Source organism: Cucumis sativus, chromosome 5 (assembly GCF_000004075.3).
Source record: "Cucumis sativus cultivar 9930 chromosome 5, Cucumber_9930_V3, whole genome shotgun sequence".
Classification (NCBI taxonomy): domain Eukaryota; kingdom Viridiplantae; phylum Streptophyta; class Magnoliopsida; order Cucurbitales; family Cucurbitaceae; genus Cucumis; species Cucumis sativus.
In genome coordinates this window covers 25,492,795-25,509,673 of record NC_026659.2, presented here as the reverse complement: position 1 = coordinate 25,509,673, position 16,879 = coordinate 25,492,795, and the positions used below count along the sequence as shown (strand labels likewise).

Here is a 16,879-nt window from a genome sequence, read left to right as displayed (position 1 = left end):
CTTATTTGACACCACTCGTCCCATGCCCTATTTCAAATCTTAAGATCGGGCTTCAAACCCCGTCTAGGGAAAGACAGAAGGAAAACTGATATAGAGCAGCAAAATTTCAAAATTTGAAACTACTGGAAACCAAATGGAAATTAGAGTAACCAAAGTCCCTTTTCCTTATATACATTTGACTCTTCAGAGTGTGTAATATAAATTTATAATCTTTTAAGTACTTATAGGAAAGAACCATCTGTTCCTGGTTGTCCATCATTATCAGTCAGAACCCCTCTTAAGAATGCTCAGCAAGAAGGTAAACTTTTCGTAAAATTATATGGCCAAATTACTTTAAAATAAATGAATTAGAAGTCCCAATTTTTTCCTATAAGTTCTGATCAATGTCATGTTTTTACAAAAGTTTCAGTTCACTTTCTCGAATCACTTGACTAGAAAATTAAGTAGACTCCATCGAATCAATGTTGAAAGAAATATGGTGCCATCAAAGTTTTAGTACACTTTCTTATTGCACTACGCTTAATAGTTCAATCAACCATGTATTCCTCTTGCATAGTCTAAGAATTAAACACTAATTGAGTAAGAACAGAGCTTGAACGTAGCACCAGATATTAGAATATGGACCCATAAAAAGCTTTAAATTATATAAGAAAAAAGAAGTTCAATAAGTTCAAACAGACAAAAATGAAAATTCACCAAGAACAAAAATCTCTATAACGAAGAGAAACTCAAACCTAAGCTGTAAGAACCACCGCGCCGCCAGCCTCCTTAATCTTCTTCTCGGCGATCTTGGACACAAGCTTGGCCTTCACCACAATAGGCTGATTCTCCGGTAAGACACCCTTGCCCAAAACCTTGAAATATCCGAACTGCGTAACATCGACCAATGGAACGTTGTCTTTGGAGGCTTTATCCTTCACTTCTTGAGGGATCAATGACCAGATCTTGTCGACGTTTACAATCGGGCAATAGAACTTGTTGCGAAGCTTGTGGAAATAACGCATACCAACTTTACCGAAATAACCAGGATGATACTTATCGAAGAGAATCCTGTGGTGGTGCATACCTCCAGCGTTTCCCCGACCACCAGGATGCTTTCGGTGTTTGCCGATTCTACCATGTCCAGCACTGACATGTCCTCTCTTCTTCCTGTTCTTCTTGAAACGAGTCGTCATGGCGGATCTCTCCCTCTCTCTCACACACACACACCCTAGGGTTTCGGCTGCTCGGAGGAGATGGAATGACAATAGGGTTTGAGGGATTATATGAGTTGGGATAAAGAGTGTGTTGTTCTGTCATGGACTTGGGCCTCGAGATATTAAGAGGAAAGTATGGGCTTCGTGACGCCATCTATTGGGTTGAGCTCAATATGTTTCCAAAGGCCCAAATATTCGATCCGGCCCAAAGGAAATATTGATGGAAGTTTTGGAGGGAGATAATGGCAAATTTAGTAGTTATATTCAAAACAACAAAGTATATAACAATATTTTAAAAAAATTTATAAATATTAGTAAAATTTGTCAAGTACAATTATCCTTTTTTATATAGCTAATTAGAGTAATTAACGTAGTCTTGTTCAAACTTAGATTGAATTTATAATAGTAAAGCAAGGTTCTTGTCAATGAGCTTGGTAGTTTCTTTATTATTACTGAGTTCAATTTGTTATGGTGATCCTCTTCATCGGCGGATTTAGTATAGGTCCAAGGCCCCTCAACTTTACTGTTTTTATATAATATGTATAAACAAAACAAATTAATATTTAATATTTGCATAAAGTTTAGTGATAACTACGTGTGTTAGCCCCATTTTAACTAAAGTTCAAGTTCATTCAACTCAATCATTAAATCTTCTTTCTTTGGGTTGATTTTTTCCTCCAGTAATTATCCCTAGCCCAAGTTGATTCTTGTAATTCTTTATCTCAAGAGCATCTGTTTTGATAAAGTTAAGAGTAAATATTTATATTTCAAAAGAAAAGAAAAACTTATGCCCATTTTTATCTAACAATATAATTGAATTTAATGTTTTCATGTCTAAAATATTTTCAAAATCAAACATTTGAAAGGCAACTCTTATAGACGGTGATGATTAAGTGTTCTATTGCGTATAATGAGTCTTATTTACGCACTTAATTTTTATATAAATATAGTGAACAAAATTACAATTCACTTAATGGTTTTTTTACTAATATATAATCAATATACTTTGTTACTCACATGAACATATTCTTCTAACCCCAGTTCTTCTTTTCTCCTCTTTTTACAATTTTAAAAGTGATTTTGAACATGACTTCTAAAAGATGTTAAAATTATAAAAAGATTAAATCTAAATGTGGTCTAGTATTTTGTTGGTATAATTTTTTTCAAAACTACTCTTTTGGTTTATGTTTTTTACCCATGGTACAATTTTATTTTCAATAAAACTCAAAATTATAATTTGATAATTTAAATAGAGTAAAATGAATAAATTTAGATATTTGAAAATGTACAAATTAAAATCAAATTTTAAAGGGATGGTTACAAATTTAGCAATTAAATTCAAAATAAGTAAGTATATAGCAACATTTTAAAAAAATTGCAAATGTAGCAAAATTTGTCAAATTATATCAATGATAGAGTCTATCACCGATAGATCATACGAGTTTATCAGTGATACAAGTCTATCAGCGTAGCTTTGCTATATTTGCAATTTTTGTAAAATGTTGTTATATCCTTAACTATTATTTCTCAAATTCAATTACAATTACCCAATTTTAAATATAGTTCAAGAACAATCATACTAATATTTAAAGGTGTAGTTTAATATAAATTTTTATTTTTTCGATCAAAAGTCAAATTATGGAAAAGTTGGGAATATGTACAGCATCCATTGATGTTAATTAGATGCCATATCATGTGTGCATGTACTTTACCTATTTTTACCTTCACACAAGTACTCGAGACTTTTTATTATTCACATTTGGGAGGTGACGAGTTAAACCATAAACTCTGAGATTGATAGTAATGTGTGTAAGTTAGAATAAGCAGTTGGTTATTCACATATTGCCATCTGCTTTTAAAATGGCAATCAAATATATCGTTCACAATTTGCTTGACAATGGTTAAGTTGCATAGTTTGTCTTGATTTTGATGGACTATAGTTTTTTCGATTGTTTTTTTTAGTTTAACAAGGTGAATGTAAACATTTAGTTGATGATGCAATATCTTGACTAATTGATGTATGTTTTGATGAATGTACTTTCAAACATTAATCGTACGAAAACAATAACAATAATCATGTTAATGATTAATTTATACAAGTAAAACCTCCTGTATATAGATTAGACATCAAACCTCAAGTTTAAAGTTCTCGTACATACTTAATGTCAATTGAACTAATTTTGATTATATTTTACATTTTCTAACAACTTTTGTTATCTTTGTCACACAAAGTTTTGGTTAGAAATTTGTCATAGAGTCAACTATGGCTACAACATGAGTTGGCAACCGAAGTTTCAATCAGTTGGAAATAAAAATAAATATTGCAATGTATAATACTTCATCACATCCTCGTTTTTCTCACAATCTAAATGCTCGAAAATTCTTAAAATTTTTGGTTCATGCCAAAGTGTAAGATAACAATTAAGTAATAAATCTCAAAACCTTTTTTAATATCTAAGTGAAATAAACGACTTCATCCTCTCTTGTTTTTGAATTTCTCCAGGATGGGAAGCAACAAAACTCAAGATTATGAAACAGGGATAGGGTTTGAAGAATAAAAATAAAAGTAATTTCTTATAAAGTATGAAAGTAGAGAGATTAAAATCATAAACCATCCGTTAAACCCATACTAAATAAAAGTATGGTGTGATTAGCACACTAAACAAAATCGCTATAAAGTTTGGAAATCTTATATTATAAGATGATATCGTAAAAATACACCAAAACCCACCTGAAAACTCGAAAATGAATAGTAATACATGAGGCATTAACAAACAGTAATATTTACATTTAAAGGAGTGTGTCACTTTTGAAGTAAAAGGGCAGCACCAACCAAGCCAAGCCACAAGGTCAGCCCAAGCCAGAAGGCTTGGCTTTTTCCTAAGCCAATCGGAGGTCGCCAAACAAGAAAATCCCCCAAATAATCCTTAGACGACGGCAGCTGATTCGTGGTTGACCAGCTTCCTTTCTGGTCTTTGTCTTTGTTCTTGTCACTCCACGTTGCTGCATAGCTGCATCAATCACGACTCTTGTTAGAAACCATGTGAAGCTAGCTAGCCATGGTTCTGAATAGTGACATTCAAGAATTAAGTGCGTTTTCAACATTTTTCATTTCAGAAAAGCAAATCCAATACGCAACTTTTGCTTCATGTGAAATTGTGAACAAATATTAGACTCGGGGTTAACATATTACGTGTACAACAAGATTTTCTTCAAATGGTTAAAACAAGAATAGATATAGAAGAGAAAAGGTTAATACCCTTTTTTTAGTTGACTTGCTTTTTATACAAGCTATTGACATTGAAATTCTTGTTGTATTTGCACTTGATCGTCCATGTTCCATGTTGTTTGATTGAATTAATAATGAAACATTTTAGTAACTCAATGTTAATTTTATGGAAGTATAAAGACTCAAATGTTATATAAGAGTTCCCTTGATGTCTCCCCCAATCCGGGACTTGGGTCGGGTGCTGAGTTTGGGTTAGAAAAACTCTAACGTTCGGCTACAAATCTAAAAAAGTTATAAGAATTAAACAAGCAGTACATTCTAAGTTTTCACCAAATGAAGAACAGGTTACCAAACCAAAACAAGAAACTTCATACTATCATACACGTTAAGTTTTTCCCTCCCTTTTGGTTCTATTTCTTCCAAAGGAGAAGGTTTTTACTTTATAGAGACTTCCAGATGCTAGTAATGAAATTTCTCTAACAAGAATGTTAAAAAATGATGAGGAAATCCATAGTAAAATTGCAGGCAGATATGTGATGATAACATTATGCATAAGGGTAAATTCAAAGTCATGCAAATGGTCAAATTATAGAAGAATGAGGCTCCAAGATACTGGAAAGCAGGCCAAGCAGTGATAAGAAAAGAGAAATCAGTTGATCACCTGTCGTAACTAGAACCGATTAGTGGTATTGTAACCATTTCCTCCTGAGATATCTTGATTTTTGGTGCTTGCAAAATATAGCGAAGTTCAGCCGCCTGGCGCCGGATGCTGACACTAGGATGCGTCTTCTCCAATTGCCGGTACAAAGCAATACAATCTCCATGGCGGTTGTTTGCCTCATAAGCCATAGCAAGCCATATTTGGATCTGAAAACCCGAAGGAAAATTTGCGTTTCAGCCAACAATGACGTTAAGAAATACATAAAGAGAACAAAAAAAAAAAAAAAAAAAAAAGAATCAAACACAGAGATTTAATGAACACACAGGTGTAAAGGAAAATGTAGATTGAAGCTCCATCGGAGCAGCAAACTGACCTCGCCACCGAATAAAGTAGGCCTGGGAATGATTGTAAGTGCGCCTTCTAAAAACTCAATAGCTCGACTGTACATGCCCCTGCCGTATGCCTTCTGACCCAATTCAAACATCAACTCAGCCGTTGCTCTTCGTTCCGCCTGTTCTTTAGCTACCTATTCAACCGCAAATACAAAACAAAAGTGTATCTAATCGCAATCAATTCAAGCAAACAATATACATTTTTAGCATGAAAGCCAGAAAGAAGTTGTATATGATTGGACAAAGAATAGAATACAATGAGATGGAAGAATTGACTAAAACTGCAAACGAATTAGCCAGATAACTAACCTTTTCAAGCTCCTTTCTTACTCTCATTCTCTTTTCTTCCTCGGTTTCTTCTATGCCCTCGCTCCCTTCTTCCTCAACTTGACTCTGTATTTCTTCCGCTTTCTTCTCCAATTCCCTCCTCTCCTCTATCTCCTTCACTCTCTTCCGCATTTCTTGCTCCCAGTCCAACTTCTCCTCTTCGTCCAACCCATTACTTTCCCAATTTTCCTCTTCATCACTCTCGAACTCGACTCCACCGTTTTTCTTCGAATTCGCTTTTCCACGAGCCACGATTCTTTGACTCCTAGCCTCACCATCTGCTTCGAAGCTTTTGCCGACTATCGCAGCATAATAGGCGTTAAGGTCCCTCTTGTGTAAGCTCAAAACAACGTCGAGAGCCAATGGACGAGCCTTCCGATCTGCCAATACAATCCGAGGCGACGTTACGTCCAGCAACAAAGCCCAATTTCCAAGAACCACAGCCATAGTCGAAGAAGAAGCTCGCTGTGCGGAGGAGGAACAATTCCAACCGAGATATCGGCTTCCCAAAAGTCGACTCAAGGCAAGATATTTTTCATAGCTGAAAGACTCCAAAAGATTTAAATACTCAAAGACCAATGATAGATATTACAATTTTTTGAGGGTATTTTCGTCTTTTCGTACTGAATTTGGCGCCACGCGGAAGTCCGACTATCGCAGCAACAGGAGATGGAGAAAGATTGATAATTGTAGACGACACGTCGTCTCGAATTGTGAATTTCGTTTTTTTTTCCCTTTTTAAATGTGAAATAAAATTTCATTGCTCGACAAGAAATCTACTGGCTCGGCGAGGAGTGAGCATTTTGGTCTTTGTGCTGTAACGTTGCAGCGGCTTCTTTTTTTCTTGTCCTTCATGAATCTTCAGATAACAATTCTGAGCTCCTAATTGATTGAATCCAAAAGCCATTGATTTCCATTCATGTCTTCGTTCATTTGCAATATACAAGTTCCTCATCCCAATCTTTTGCTTTTACGTCAGCTTCATGTCGATAAAATTCGCTCTCGAGGACTTACTTTCACCGACAATAAGATTCTGCGGTGGAATCATTTATCAATCGATTGTCGATTCCTGTTACCTCCACTGAAGTCGGCCATTAACGGATATGGAATCTCAGTTCCGAGTTCTTCGGAAGAACGAGAAGAAAGCCGTGGGGAAGCTGAGTTTGATATTGTAGATAAGCTTCGGGGATTGCTTGGCCACCTACGTTCGATTTTGCCTGGTGGCAGCTGGTGGAGCTTATCCGATGAAGCTGAAGTTAGAATTTCGGTTGAACCAGTGACTGTGACTCGGGCTCTTGGGAGGATGTGGGACCTGGTTTCTAGAGACCGTTGGATCATCTACTCCGCATTTTCTGTTTTGGTTATTGCGGCGGTATCTCTCTCTTTCTCTCTCCCGCTCTAGTTTAACTTTGTAGTGTTGTGTTTGGTGGCATTAGTTCAGATTCCGAGTTTTAGCATCTGATTATGAGTTTGAAATGGGTTAAAGTGCTGATAAATTACTTTGTCGTTGAAATGTTTAAGCGCTTATAGTTATATAGGTGGATTGCTTGGTACTCTAATGGAATTCTAGGGAATCGACACGATTTAGTCTCTAGCTGCTTTGCAGTGTTTTCTGACTATTGAACATTTATCTTTCAGCTTTCAGAGATATCCATACCGCACTTCTTAACAGCAACGATATTTTCTGCTGAGAGTGGCAAAATCTCAGTATTTCGCAGGAATGTGCAACTCTTGATGTTCTTGTGTATCACTTCAGGAATATGCAGGTCAAAATCTTGTATGGCCAAAGATCCCTTCTCTAGCTTTAAAGCTAACTCTATGCTAATAGTTTTGAAACTTAATTTGCCAATTTTTTTTTTTATAAGGACTTAACTTGCCAAATGTATAATTTTGTTCTCATCGTTTTCCATTTGCTAATTAAAGTTTCATTTAAGCTTCAATTTTTCCTCTATTTGTTGGAAAATGAAAATTTTTAGGGAATACTGCAGCAGAAATGCTCATGCATTGGCCTGATTCTTTTTCCTTTTGAATTTCAGTGGTGTTCGAGGTTACTGTTTTGGAGTTGCTAACATGATCCTGGTGAGTTTCATATCATAATTTTTCAGGCAAATAGCTATATTTAAACCTGTCAGTGTCTTTACAGCATAGAACGTGGCTCAGTGGATGACGGTTTTGGGTATGTTCTATTTGTAGGATCTTCAGGGTGTGCATAACAATTGAGTATTTAGAGGGGTGGATAGAGATCCTTTTGATGTTCGGTCCTGGTAGATTTTATGTTTTCCTTTGGATTTCAGTTTCCAGGATGTTTTGTAGCTATTTGATAGGCACTATCTTGTATAGTTGAGCCCCTTTCTTTAGTTTGGACTTCTCTTTGTGGCCTTATGTTTTTGTGTGCCCTTGAATTCTTTTATTTTTTCTTGATGAAAGTGGTAGTTTAAAAAAAAAAAGAAGGATGAGGGTTTCACTTTCATTTTGTAGTTATTCACTAGGGAGTGAAGTTGTGAACTCTAAGGAGTAGTGAAGTATGGATAGTTATTAACTTTTTGGCCCACAATGTAAGAAGTTAACAAGTCATAAAATCGATGTGGTGGGGCCCACCAACTTGTTGGGCCGAACAACCCCTTGGGATTTCTTCCATAGGTTGACATGCTATAAAACAGAGATTATGTTATTTGAATTACTTATTATTCGCTTTTCAACCAAAGTGAACATTCGGATGCACGGCGGGTAAAAAGATTATTTTTTTGTACCTCTTGTTGAATATGATTTGGTTCAGGTTGTGCAACTTTCATAATGGCTGGATGTCTCTCATTAACTGCAGGTTAAAAGAACAAGAGAAACACTTTATTCTGCTCTTCTTCTACAGGTTCTGAATAATTGAGAAGCCAACTCCTATAATTTTCTTTTCCAACTGGTGGAATTCATCAAGTTGCTTCAAATCTCTCTCTCTCTCTCAATATAATATATTTGGGATCCTTTTGCTTGTAGGATATATCATTTTTTGACAATGAAACTGTTGGTGACCTTACAAGTAGGCTTGGTGCTGATTGCCAGCAAGTGTCGAGAGTCATTGGAAATGATCTTAATTTGATATTACGCAACATTCTTCAGGTTTTCTTTGTATACTAATAAGTTATGCGTTGCAAGGTTATCAATTCTTAATCTGATGCTTCTCTCTTTTTTCTAGGGGGGTGGTGCTTTGATCTATTTGCTTCTTTTGTCAAAGCCTCTTGGTTTATGCACTCTGATGATATGCTCCACTTTAGGAGCAATTATGCTAGTGTATGGCCGGTAAGAATTAACCTTCTTGTCTTCTTTCGGTTATGATTGTGTTTGAGTGATTTTGTTAGCAATTTGTTGTAAGTAACATCCTGATGCATGTCCATCATCATAGGTATCAGAAGAAGGCAGCAAAGATTGTCCAAGATGTCACTGCTTCTTCCAATGACGTATGCCAAATTTTTACTTTTTACGTATTTGATGATTTTTTTTTCTGAATTTTTAAAGAGAAATTCTAATTTTCAACATAGGTTGCACAAGAAACATTGTCTTTGATCAGAACAGTTCGTGTTTACGGGACTGAGAAGGAGGAACTTGGAAGGTAGACTAGTGTTACAATCCGTGTATAATTTTCATCTATCAACGTCTCGGTAATTATAGGTTAAATATGTATTATTAATCATAATAAAGCAAATATTGTTTAGTTTTTCAATTTCAAACTGATAAATGCCCATTTCTTAATGCCTAGGTACGGGATGTGGTTGGAAAGATTAGCTGATGTGAGCTTAAGACAGAGTGCAGGATATGGCCTATGGAATTTTAGCTTTAATTTTCTTTACCATACAACACAGGTTCTGCTCTTTGTTGTTTCTACTTTGTACGATTGCAAAATGAATATTTGATTTCATGTTTCATTTAATTTCCAACTTTGTTATAAGTCTTTTCAGTGGGCTACATTACAATGTGCTCATGTTTAATCTCTATTCTAATAAACATTGGACTAACTAATTTGTACATGTAATTACGTACAGTATTCAGTCAGCATTATATTATACATAGGTTGGGTTCGTTAGTATGTGGAGAGGGAGGTATAGATTGCAGACTATGGTAGTTATGAGTAGTGTGAGTTAGTAGATACGTGGAACTTGAAAGATAGAGAAGTATTGGACAAAGATTTCGGACTACTTGGAATTGGTAGGTTAAGAGAGAATTCACATTTTTCCAGTTTTCCCCATAGAGCAATTATTGTTGAGCACAGATTTGGGGATTAGTATAGGTTGGAAATTTTCATTTGTTTGTGGAAATGAAGAATGTTTTAGTCGTGGGCAAGCATTGGAGGTGAAGTACAGGACTATGTCTATCAGTTAATGGTGTCAGATTGAAGCTGGTTTGAGGGAGATGTGTTCAAGATGTTGAAAAACCCAAGTTGGAAGGGTGGGCTGAAAATATTCAAATCCATATGAATGTACGAAAATGTATGAATTGTGCTGAATAGTGGCTGGTTATTAATGATGGTTCAATAACCACTGTTGGAAGGAGTGGGAACATGTCTGGTGGATGGTGCTTTTTTACTTATGCTTGATGAATTTCTGCAAGGCAGTTCTGACTCATTTGACTTTGCAATTTTGGAGTGGTTTGTGTGAAATCTGATGCTAATAAGGCTGTCTTGTGTAATTGCCAAGGCATAAGAAATGCACAATCTAGCCTGAAATGATTTGGGTGAAATGTTTCCCTCGTGTTTGTTGGAGCAAAGTATGGTTTATTAGGGCAAGGAAGTTAGGAGATTTGGGAGGTAGGGAAGGAATTGGTAAATATCCCAAATACACGGAACTTTTAAAGTAGGGGAGGGCTCTTAGATTTCTTTCTCATTTTGCAGTTTCTTTCTTATTTTAATATGGTTAACATTTTGATTCTGTTCTTATCAGAATCTTTTATTAGAAAATAGCCCCATTGAAAGACAGAAACTTGGTGCTAAAATGACAAGACATTATACCGACGAGAAATACAGCCACTAAGTAATTAACTCCCACCATTAGATAATATTTGATAGTATGAGGTTCTATCTCAAAACCAATTGGCGATGGAAGTAGTAGCCCATCTATCTTATAAGAAGTGTGAGTTCTCTTGATTTTTTTAATGTAGGATTTTCAACACCTCAACAGATAAATAGAAAGTAATCTCAAAACCAATTGGCAATGAGAGAGTTAACCCATTTATCTTAATAAAGATTGTGAGGTCTCCCTATCTCTCAATGAACATGCCTCCTCAAGATAGTATTTACTTAGGATCATTATTCTTCGGCCGAATTTTTCTTCTTCATTATTCAAAGGCCAATGCAAGGACCTCTGTATTCTTAAACTATACCGTTCCTTCATTAGTATTATTTGTTTGCTTTTTTCTTTTTAATGGAAACAAGACTTGTCTGTTTCTTAATGTGCCATATTTTCTTTTTCTAGGTCATTGCTGTGCTATTAGGAGGAACGTTTATTCTATCCGGTCATATTACAGCTGAACAGCTTACAAAGTTTATATTGTATAGCGAATGGTTAATTTATTCAACATGGTGGGTGGGGGACAATTTATCATCCTTGATGCAATCTGTTGGGGCAAGTGAAAAGGTTTTTCAGTTGATGGATCTCTTGCCTAGTGACCAATTTGTATCACAAGGCAAGCCACTAACTGAACTGTGATGGAGATGTTAATCTGTTTTGCAGACTCTTTCTTTTTCTCTCTCCTTTCTTTAGATGTGCATCAGATGGGTCTGGCACATGCAAGAACCACTAACGCATGCAGAATCGTAATGTTGTTTATGGCTTTTCCAACTTAGATGGCAGGCTAATACATATAGGTATACCTAGGCACATGTGAATTTAGTTAACTAGTTGTGGAAAAAGTTCTCACCACGAGACCATTTGATCATTATTTTTGCCAAAAGAAATCATGTGGTAAGCTCAAATAAGCATACTGATTAAAATACACTTCTAGACTCTAGTCTGTATTTTAATTCTTGTAACGGTTTTATTGTTTTCTCTCTCTCTTTTACAGTTATTTTACTCTCTGCATTCTTAAAGTGTGATGGCAAGTCAATGACATAAAATGGTGTTGGCAATATAAGATTTGCTATCTGAATTGATAACTCCAATATGTAAAAGGAAATACACATATCAATTTAAAAAAGATTAAAAAAATCAAAGTTATTATTCGTCAGTAAGTGTCTAATACTTGATCAGTTTTTAATGGCAAGAACTTAGGTGCTTTATTTTTAAAGTATGGGGAACCAAATTATTACAAAAGTTCCCCTCAGGCCGTTTCCTGTTTAAAAGTCTTAGTTTTGGAGTTTAAGTTAGTTCAATATGAAAAACCCCCTCAGGCAATTCTTGATTGACCGAGGCACCATAAATATTCTTTCCTGCAACAATGTTCATTATATTGTTTCAGCATCAAATTGCTTTGCTTGTTTGTGCAAAATATTTCATGATGGATTTGTTTCTTCAGATTGTAAAACTAATTTTACACGCTGCTTATGCCCTTGCTCTTGTCTTTTCTTGTTATCTGCTTCTTTTTCTTTTCCTTTTATGATTTTAACGTGTACTCTTCAGAATGAGGTGTAATTTATTAGCTTGAACTAGTTCTCTTCATTGCGTAAATCATTAAGGTTTTTTGAGCTATTGATTTATCATATGGTGTAGAAGCAAGAAAATAAAATCTCATCTTGACTTTGTGTTGACACTAACAGGAACAAAGTTGCAGAAACTGTCAGGGCACATTGAGTTTTTGGATGTTTCTTTCAGTTATTCTTCAAGGCCAACGGTAAATTGTTTTTTTAGCTGTAACATCTATCCGCCATTTCTTTCAACACTCTGATTTTTTGTAGTAGTCTACTGTGATCTACAACAGAATATGCAACACTTTTGGTCATTTCCTCAATTTTTAAAATTAGGATGGCTTGGTATTATATTTCTAATTTCTTATGTATCCCGTCATGATACACCTTACATTGACCGAAAAATCTGGTCATCACTTTTATTCCTCTTGTGAAAGAATAATATCACCATTTTTTAAGAGTGTTTGACCCTTACAAGTGTTCTTGTGGCTAATGTTAGAATGCAAAAAACTACAAGGTTCAACGCTACCTTAATCTCTATTCTACCTGCACTTGCCTATATAGGTGTAGCTAATACTGGAAAATATTTGTTGATTAAATTGGCCCATAAGCACCGCTATAATTTATATCAGCTACTTTACTTTCTTTTCTCCTTTCTGCCAGACTTATTGTGAGTTATTATGCATTCCAACATCGATCTGCATGCTTAGAACTTTCTGCTAGGTAAAATTCAGATGATAAGCTTCCATAAATCATGATGATTTCTTATTAATTTATTTTGCTGAAGCTGGCTGTATCACATTATTAATTTTATCATCATCATCATCATCATTGAACTTTGGATGCTTTTCTTGCCTACTCTCGAGACGATTGTTGATACAAACCCTTCAATAGGTCTCTGTATTACAACGTGTAAGCCTCTCAGTGCATCCCAATGAAGTCGTTGCAATAGTAAGTACTTTCCCTCTGTTTCATTGACTGATAATGGGCTCTGCATTGATTAATAACTCGATGCTGTTTGTTCCTCCTTTTTAAGGTTGGTCTTAGTGGCAGTGGAAAAAGCACATTAGTAAATCTTTTACTCCGACTTTACGAGCCAACAAATGGGCAGGTAATGTGTTTACCTTTTACACCCTCTTTTATTGATATAAATGCCAATATAATTTGTTTTTTCTTGCACCAATTTGTGTTGGTTTAGGATAAAAGATTTTAGTTATCATATCAAAGTAAATGAAGTTGTTGTCTGAGGGATAAATAACCTACACGAGTAATTTCTTTTAGTTGTATGAATGAGGATCCGCATAGGGTTCCATGATCCTCCTGCTTCCCTCTCCCTATTTGTCATACTACTGGATTGGAATCCACAAAAGTTATCTATGCTGTGAAAATAGCCGAAATAATATTCTTCATGCCCTTATGATTTCCCTCATTTTGGGTAATTTTTCCTATTCGCAGATTTTAATTGACGGCTACCCTCTTAAGGAGTTGGACATTGTCTGGTGGAGAGAAAAAATTGGATATGTGGGGCAGGTCTGTTAATTACTTCCAACTTAATTTGAAGTTCAGTGTTGTGCAATATTTCCCCTATGACGTGATATTTTTGAACAGGAACCTAAACTTTTCCGCATGGATGTCAGTTCAAATATTAAGTATGGATGTAGCCGAGATGTAGGACAGGAGGATGTTGAATGGGCAGCCAAACAGGCTTTTGCTCACGACTTCATCCAATCTCTGCCCAATGGTTATCAAACTCTTGTTGATGACGATTTGCTTAGTGGGGGACAAAAGCAGAGGATAGCCATTGCACGGGCTATTCTTAGGGATCCGACTCTTTTAATTCTTGACGAGGCCACTAGCGCACTGGATGCAGAGAGTGAACACAATGTTAAGGTAACTACTTACACAATGCCCTTGATGCCCTTTCCCAGAGAAGCGAGAAAAAGGAAACAAAGATATAGGACGCGATTTGTGTGAGAGGAAAGAAATAGACTAAAGAGGAATTAATTTTGGTTTGGCAACTATTTGGTTTTTTGTTTTAGGGTTTTGAAAATTAAGCTTATAAACACTGCATACCTAAATTTATATGTTTTGTTATTCACTTTCTACGGAGGTATTAGTTTTAAAAAAATTGTTTTGTGTTTAGAATATGACTTAGAATTCAAGTGATCTTCAACAAAAGTGAAAACTGTATGACAAAATTGTTGTCGAATGGGACCTCAAATAATCAAATTGAGGCTGAAAGGCTTTACATATAGGTTACAGTGCTGGGCTATATTACCACATACTCATGGAATTCAAACAATTTTGTATTAAAAGCATACAAAAAGGGTAAGGATGTGCAACCGTACCCGTAAAATAAAGATGATAATGGCTGCAGGTATAAACAACCAGATTCTATTGCTTCAGAAAAAGCAGACCTCCACCTTGTTTGAAGATATGTTATTCATTGTATTGTTTTTCTGTGGTCTGTTAGTTATTCTCTTTTTCTTTCCTCTGGCTACTTGTCCTTTTCTTCTTCTGTTGCTTGCTTAATTCACTTGATTCACTGCTAATGTCACCTGATAGCTAATGTCTCTTTTTTCTTTTATCACCTTTCTCCACATCTCGAGATGTTCTTTGCAATTTTTCTTCCTTCTCTTGTAACTTTACGACATGTGCATATGGGAAAAGAGAAACATGAGGGATTGCTTACACGTTGCTTTTGACATTGTTGTTCAGGGTGTTCTTCGTGCTGTCAGAAATGACTCGAAGATGAAGAGAACTGTCTTAATTATTGCACACAGGTAAGCTCTCTACTCTGTCCTCCATTGCATATGCTTCTTGCTGGTTGAGCGTGTTATATCACTAATTGGCTCAAAACTTAAGTTGTTAGGTTATTGTAAATTTAATTCTTTCAACACTTGAATGGAGAGTTTGAACTTTTACTAATTTTACAGGCTTTCAACTATTCAAGCGGCCGACCGAATAGTGGTCATGGATGGGGGTCAGATAGTTGAGGTTGTTCTGCTCTCTATTTGTTTAAAGTTTTTACAATATTCATCCAACTTTTTGGACATTTAAAGCATGCTTATTTTGTGTAGGCCTTTGATTCTTTTGGTTTTTAAAAGTAAATTTATAAACCATACTCTCCCACACATAAGTTCGTTTTCTACTCATTTTCATAATTTTAAAGTCAAAGTTTTGAAAACGAAAAAATAAGGCCGGATCCTTTGGTAACTATATTTCATTTTTTATTTTATGTTTTCTAAAATACTTTTCTCCCAAATTCCCACGACAATTTGTATATTTCATTTTTTATTTTATGTTTTCTAAAATTACGTATACTTTTCTCCCAAATTTCCACGACGAGTTGCATCTTTCTTATGTATAGGTAAATTCTTAGCCAAATTTAGAAAACAAAAACAAGAACTTTAAAAACTATTTTTTTTTTAGTTTTAAAATTTTGATTTGGTTTTTGAAAATATTGCTGAAAAGTAGATAGCAAACAAATCAAGATAAAAGTGGAAGGAGCAAAAACCAAATAGTTATTAAACCTGACTTAAAATAAAATAAAATAACTTATTTTCGATTTTGAATTTTGATATGATATTTCCCTTTTATTTGAAGATGCCCGTTGCTCTTGATGTTAAAATCTTTAAGCTATGAAGGAAATTGTCTTATTGATTATTATATCACAGATGGGCACCCACAGGGAGCTTCTCCTAAAGGATGGCTTATATGCAAGATTAACTAGAAAACAGGCTGATGCAGTGGCATGAGACTGCCTACTAATTTCCAATTTAGCTATTTTCAGTGTGCATGGGTGAAGCAAATTTTCATCTGCTGACCCACTCAACATTCTTAGACACAAGATTTGGAAAAAGGAAAAGGGAAAAGGGAAAGAAAAGTAGCACATTTATCACAATAGCAATTATAGCAATTCAAAAGCCCATGAAACACTGAAATTTGTATGAAATAAATGTTTTAAGCCAGAATCTCCGATGTTTGTATGCATGTATCATTTTTTTGTACAGTGTTTTAGTGCTTACTGCTGTCCATTAATGCTGATAAATGCTATAACCTCTTATTTTAAGGTTTGTTTGTTTACTCATGCATAATGGTAAATGGTAGCAATTTTAGGAATAATAACCCGATGTATAGTAATATTTATTGTAAAATTTATCAATCGTAGACTTTTTATAGACTTGTATGGTTTATTAGTGATATACTATTGACGATACGGTTCGTTGGTGATAGATTTTGTTATATTTATAAAAAAAATTAAAATGTTTTTGTATATACTAATATTTTGATATTGCTATATTTGCAATTATCTTTTGTTTGTTAATACACATTTTGAAAGAATGACTAATTTTTCTTTGACAAGGTAGGTAGGAGATAGTTATGTTCAATTTCACCATATATTGTAATTAGAAAGGACAGTCAGGCTATTTGATTAATTCTATTTATTTCTATCCAAACAATTATCAA

General features: G+C 35.0%; 3 protein-coding genes across 5 annotated transcripts; 1 reads left to right on the top strand and 2 right to left on the bottom strand.

The window, feature by feature from the left end:
• Positions 1-476: 476 nt before the first annotated feature.
• On the bottom strand, positions 477-1,258 carry LOC101221117 (60S ribosomal protein L27a-3). Its single transcript, XM_031885934.1, has one exon. The coding sequence runs from the start codon at positions 1,173-1,175 to the stop codon at positions 735-737; it is 441 nt and encodes a 146-aa protein (XP_031741794.1). The 5' UTR covers positions 1,176-1,258; the 3' UTR covers positions 477-734.
• A 2,536-nt stretch (positions 1,259-3,794) lies between these two features.
• Positions 3,795-6,349, bottom strand: LOC101221356. Of its 2 annotated transcripts, XR_004216690.1 has the most exons (5): positions 5,788-6,349; positions 5,460-5,612; positions 5,087-5,292; positions 4,456-4,707; positions 4,068-4,207 (listed from the first exon to the last, which is right to left on the bottom strand). XR_004216690.1 is itself a non-coding variant. In XM_004135222.3 (4 exons), exons 1-4 carry the CDS (start codon positions 6,250-6,252, stop codon positions 4,000-4,002), a joined length of 1,032 nt encoding a protein of 343 aa, XP_004135270.1. In that variant the 5' UTR covers positions 6,253-6,349; the 3' UTR covers positions 3,795-3,999. The 2 variants fall into 2 exon arrangements, 1 of the variants encoding a protein (XP_004135270.1); XM_004135222.3 differs by lacking the exon at positions 4,456-4,707 and having other exon boundaries at positions 3,795-4,207.
• Positions 6,350-6,568: 219 nt separating this feature from the next.
• On the top strand, positions 6,569-16,499 carry LOC101213809 (ABC transporter B family member 26, chloroplastic). Of its 2 annotated transcripts, XM_004135440.3 has the most exons (18): positions 6,569-7,177; positions 7,444-7,571; positions 7,842-7,884; positions 8,627-8,671; positions 8,794-8,916; positions 8,993-9,096; positions 9,200-9,254; positions 9,336-9,406; positions 9,554-9,656; positions 11,262-11,472; positions 12,542-12,615; positions 13,304-13,360; positions 13,446-13,520; positions 13,865-13,939; positions 14,018-14,299; positions 15,128-15,192; positions 15,346-15,406; positions 16,087-16,499. In XM_004135440.3, the coding sequence occupies exons 1-18, from the start codon at positions 6,725-6,727 to the stop codon at positions 16,165-16,167; spliced, it is 2,106 nt and encodes a 701-aa protein (XP_004135488.1). In that variant the 5' UTR covers positions 6,569-6,724; the 3' UTR covers positions 16,168-16,499. The 2 variants fall into 2 exon arrangements, with proteins under 2 accessions (XP_004135488.1, XP_031741316.1); XM_031885456.1 differs by lacking the exon at positions 6,569-7,177 and having other exon boundaries at positions 7,444-7,582.
• Positions 16,500-16,879: the final 380 nt, after the last annotated feature.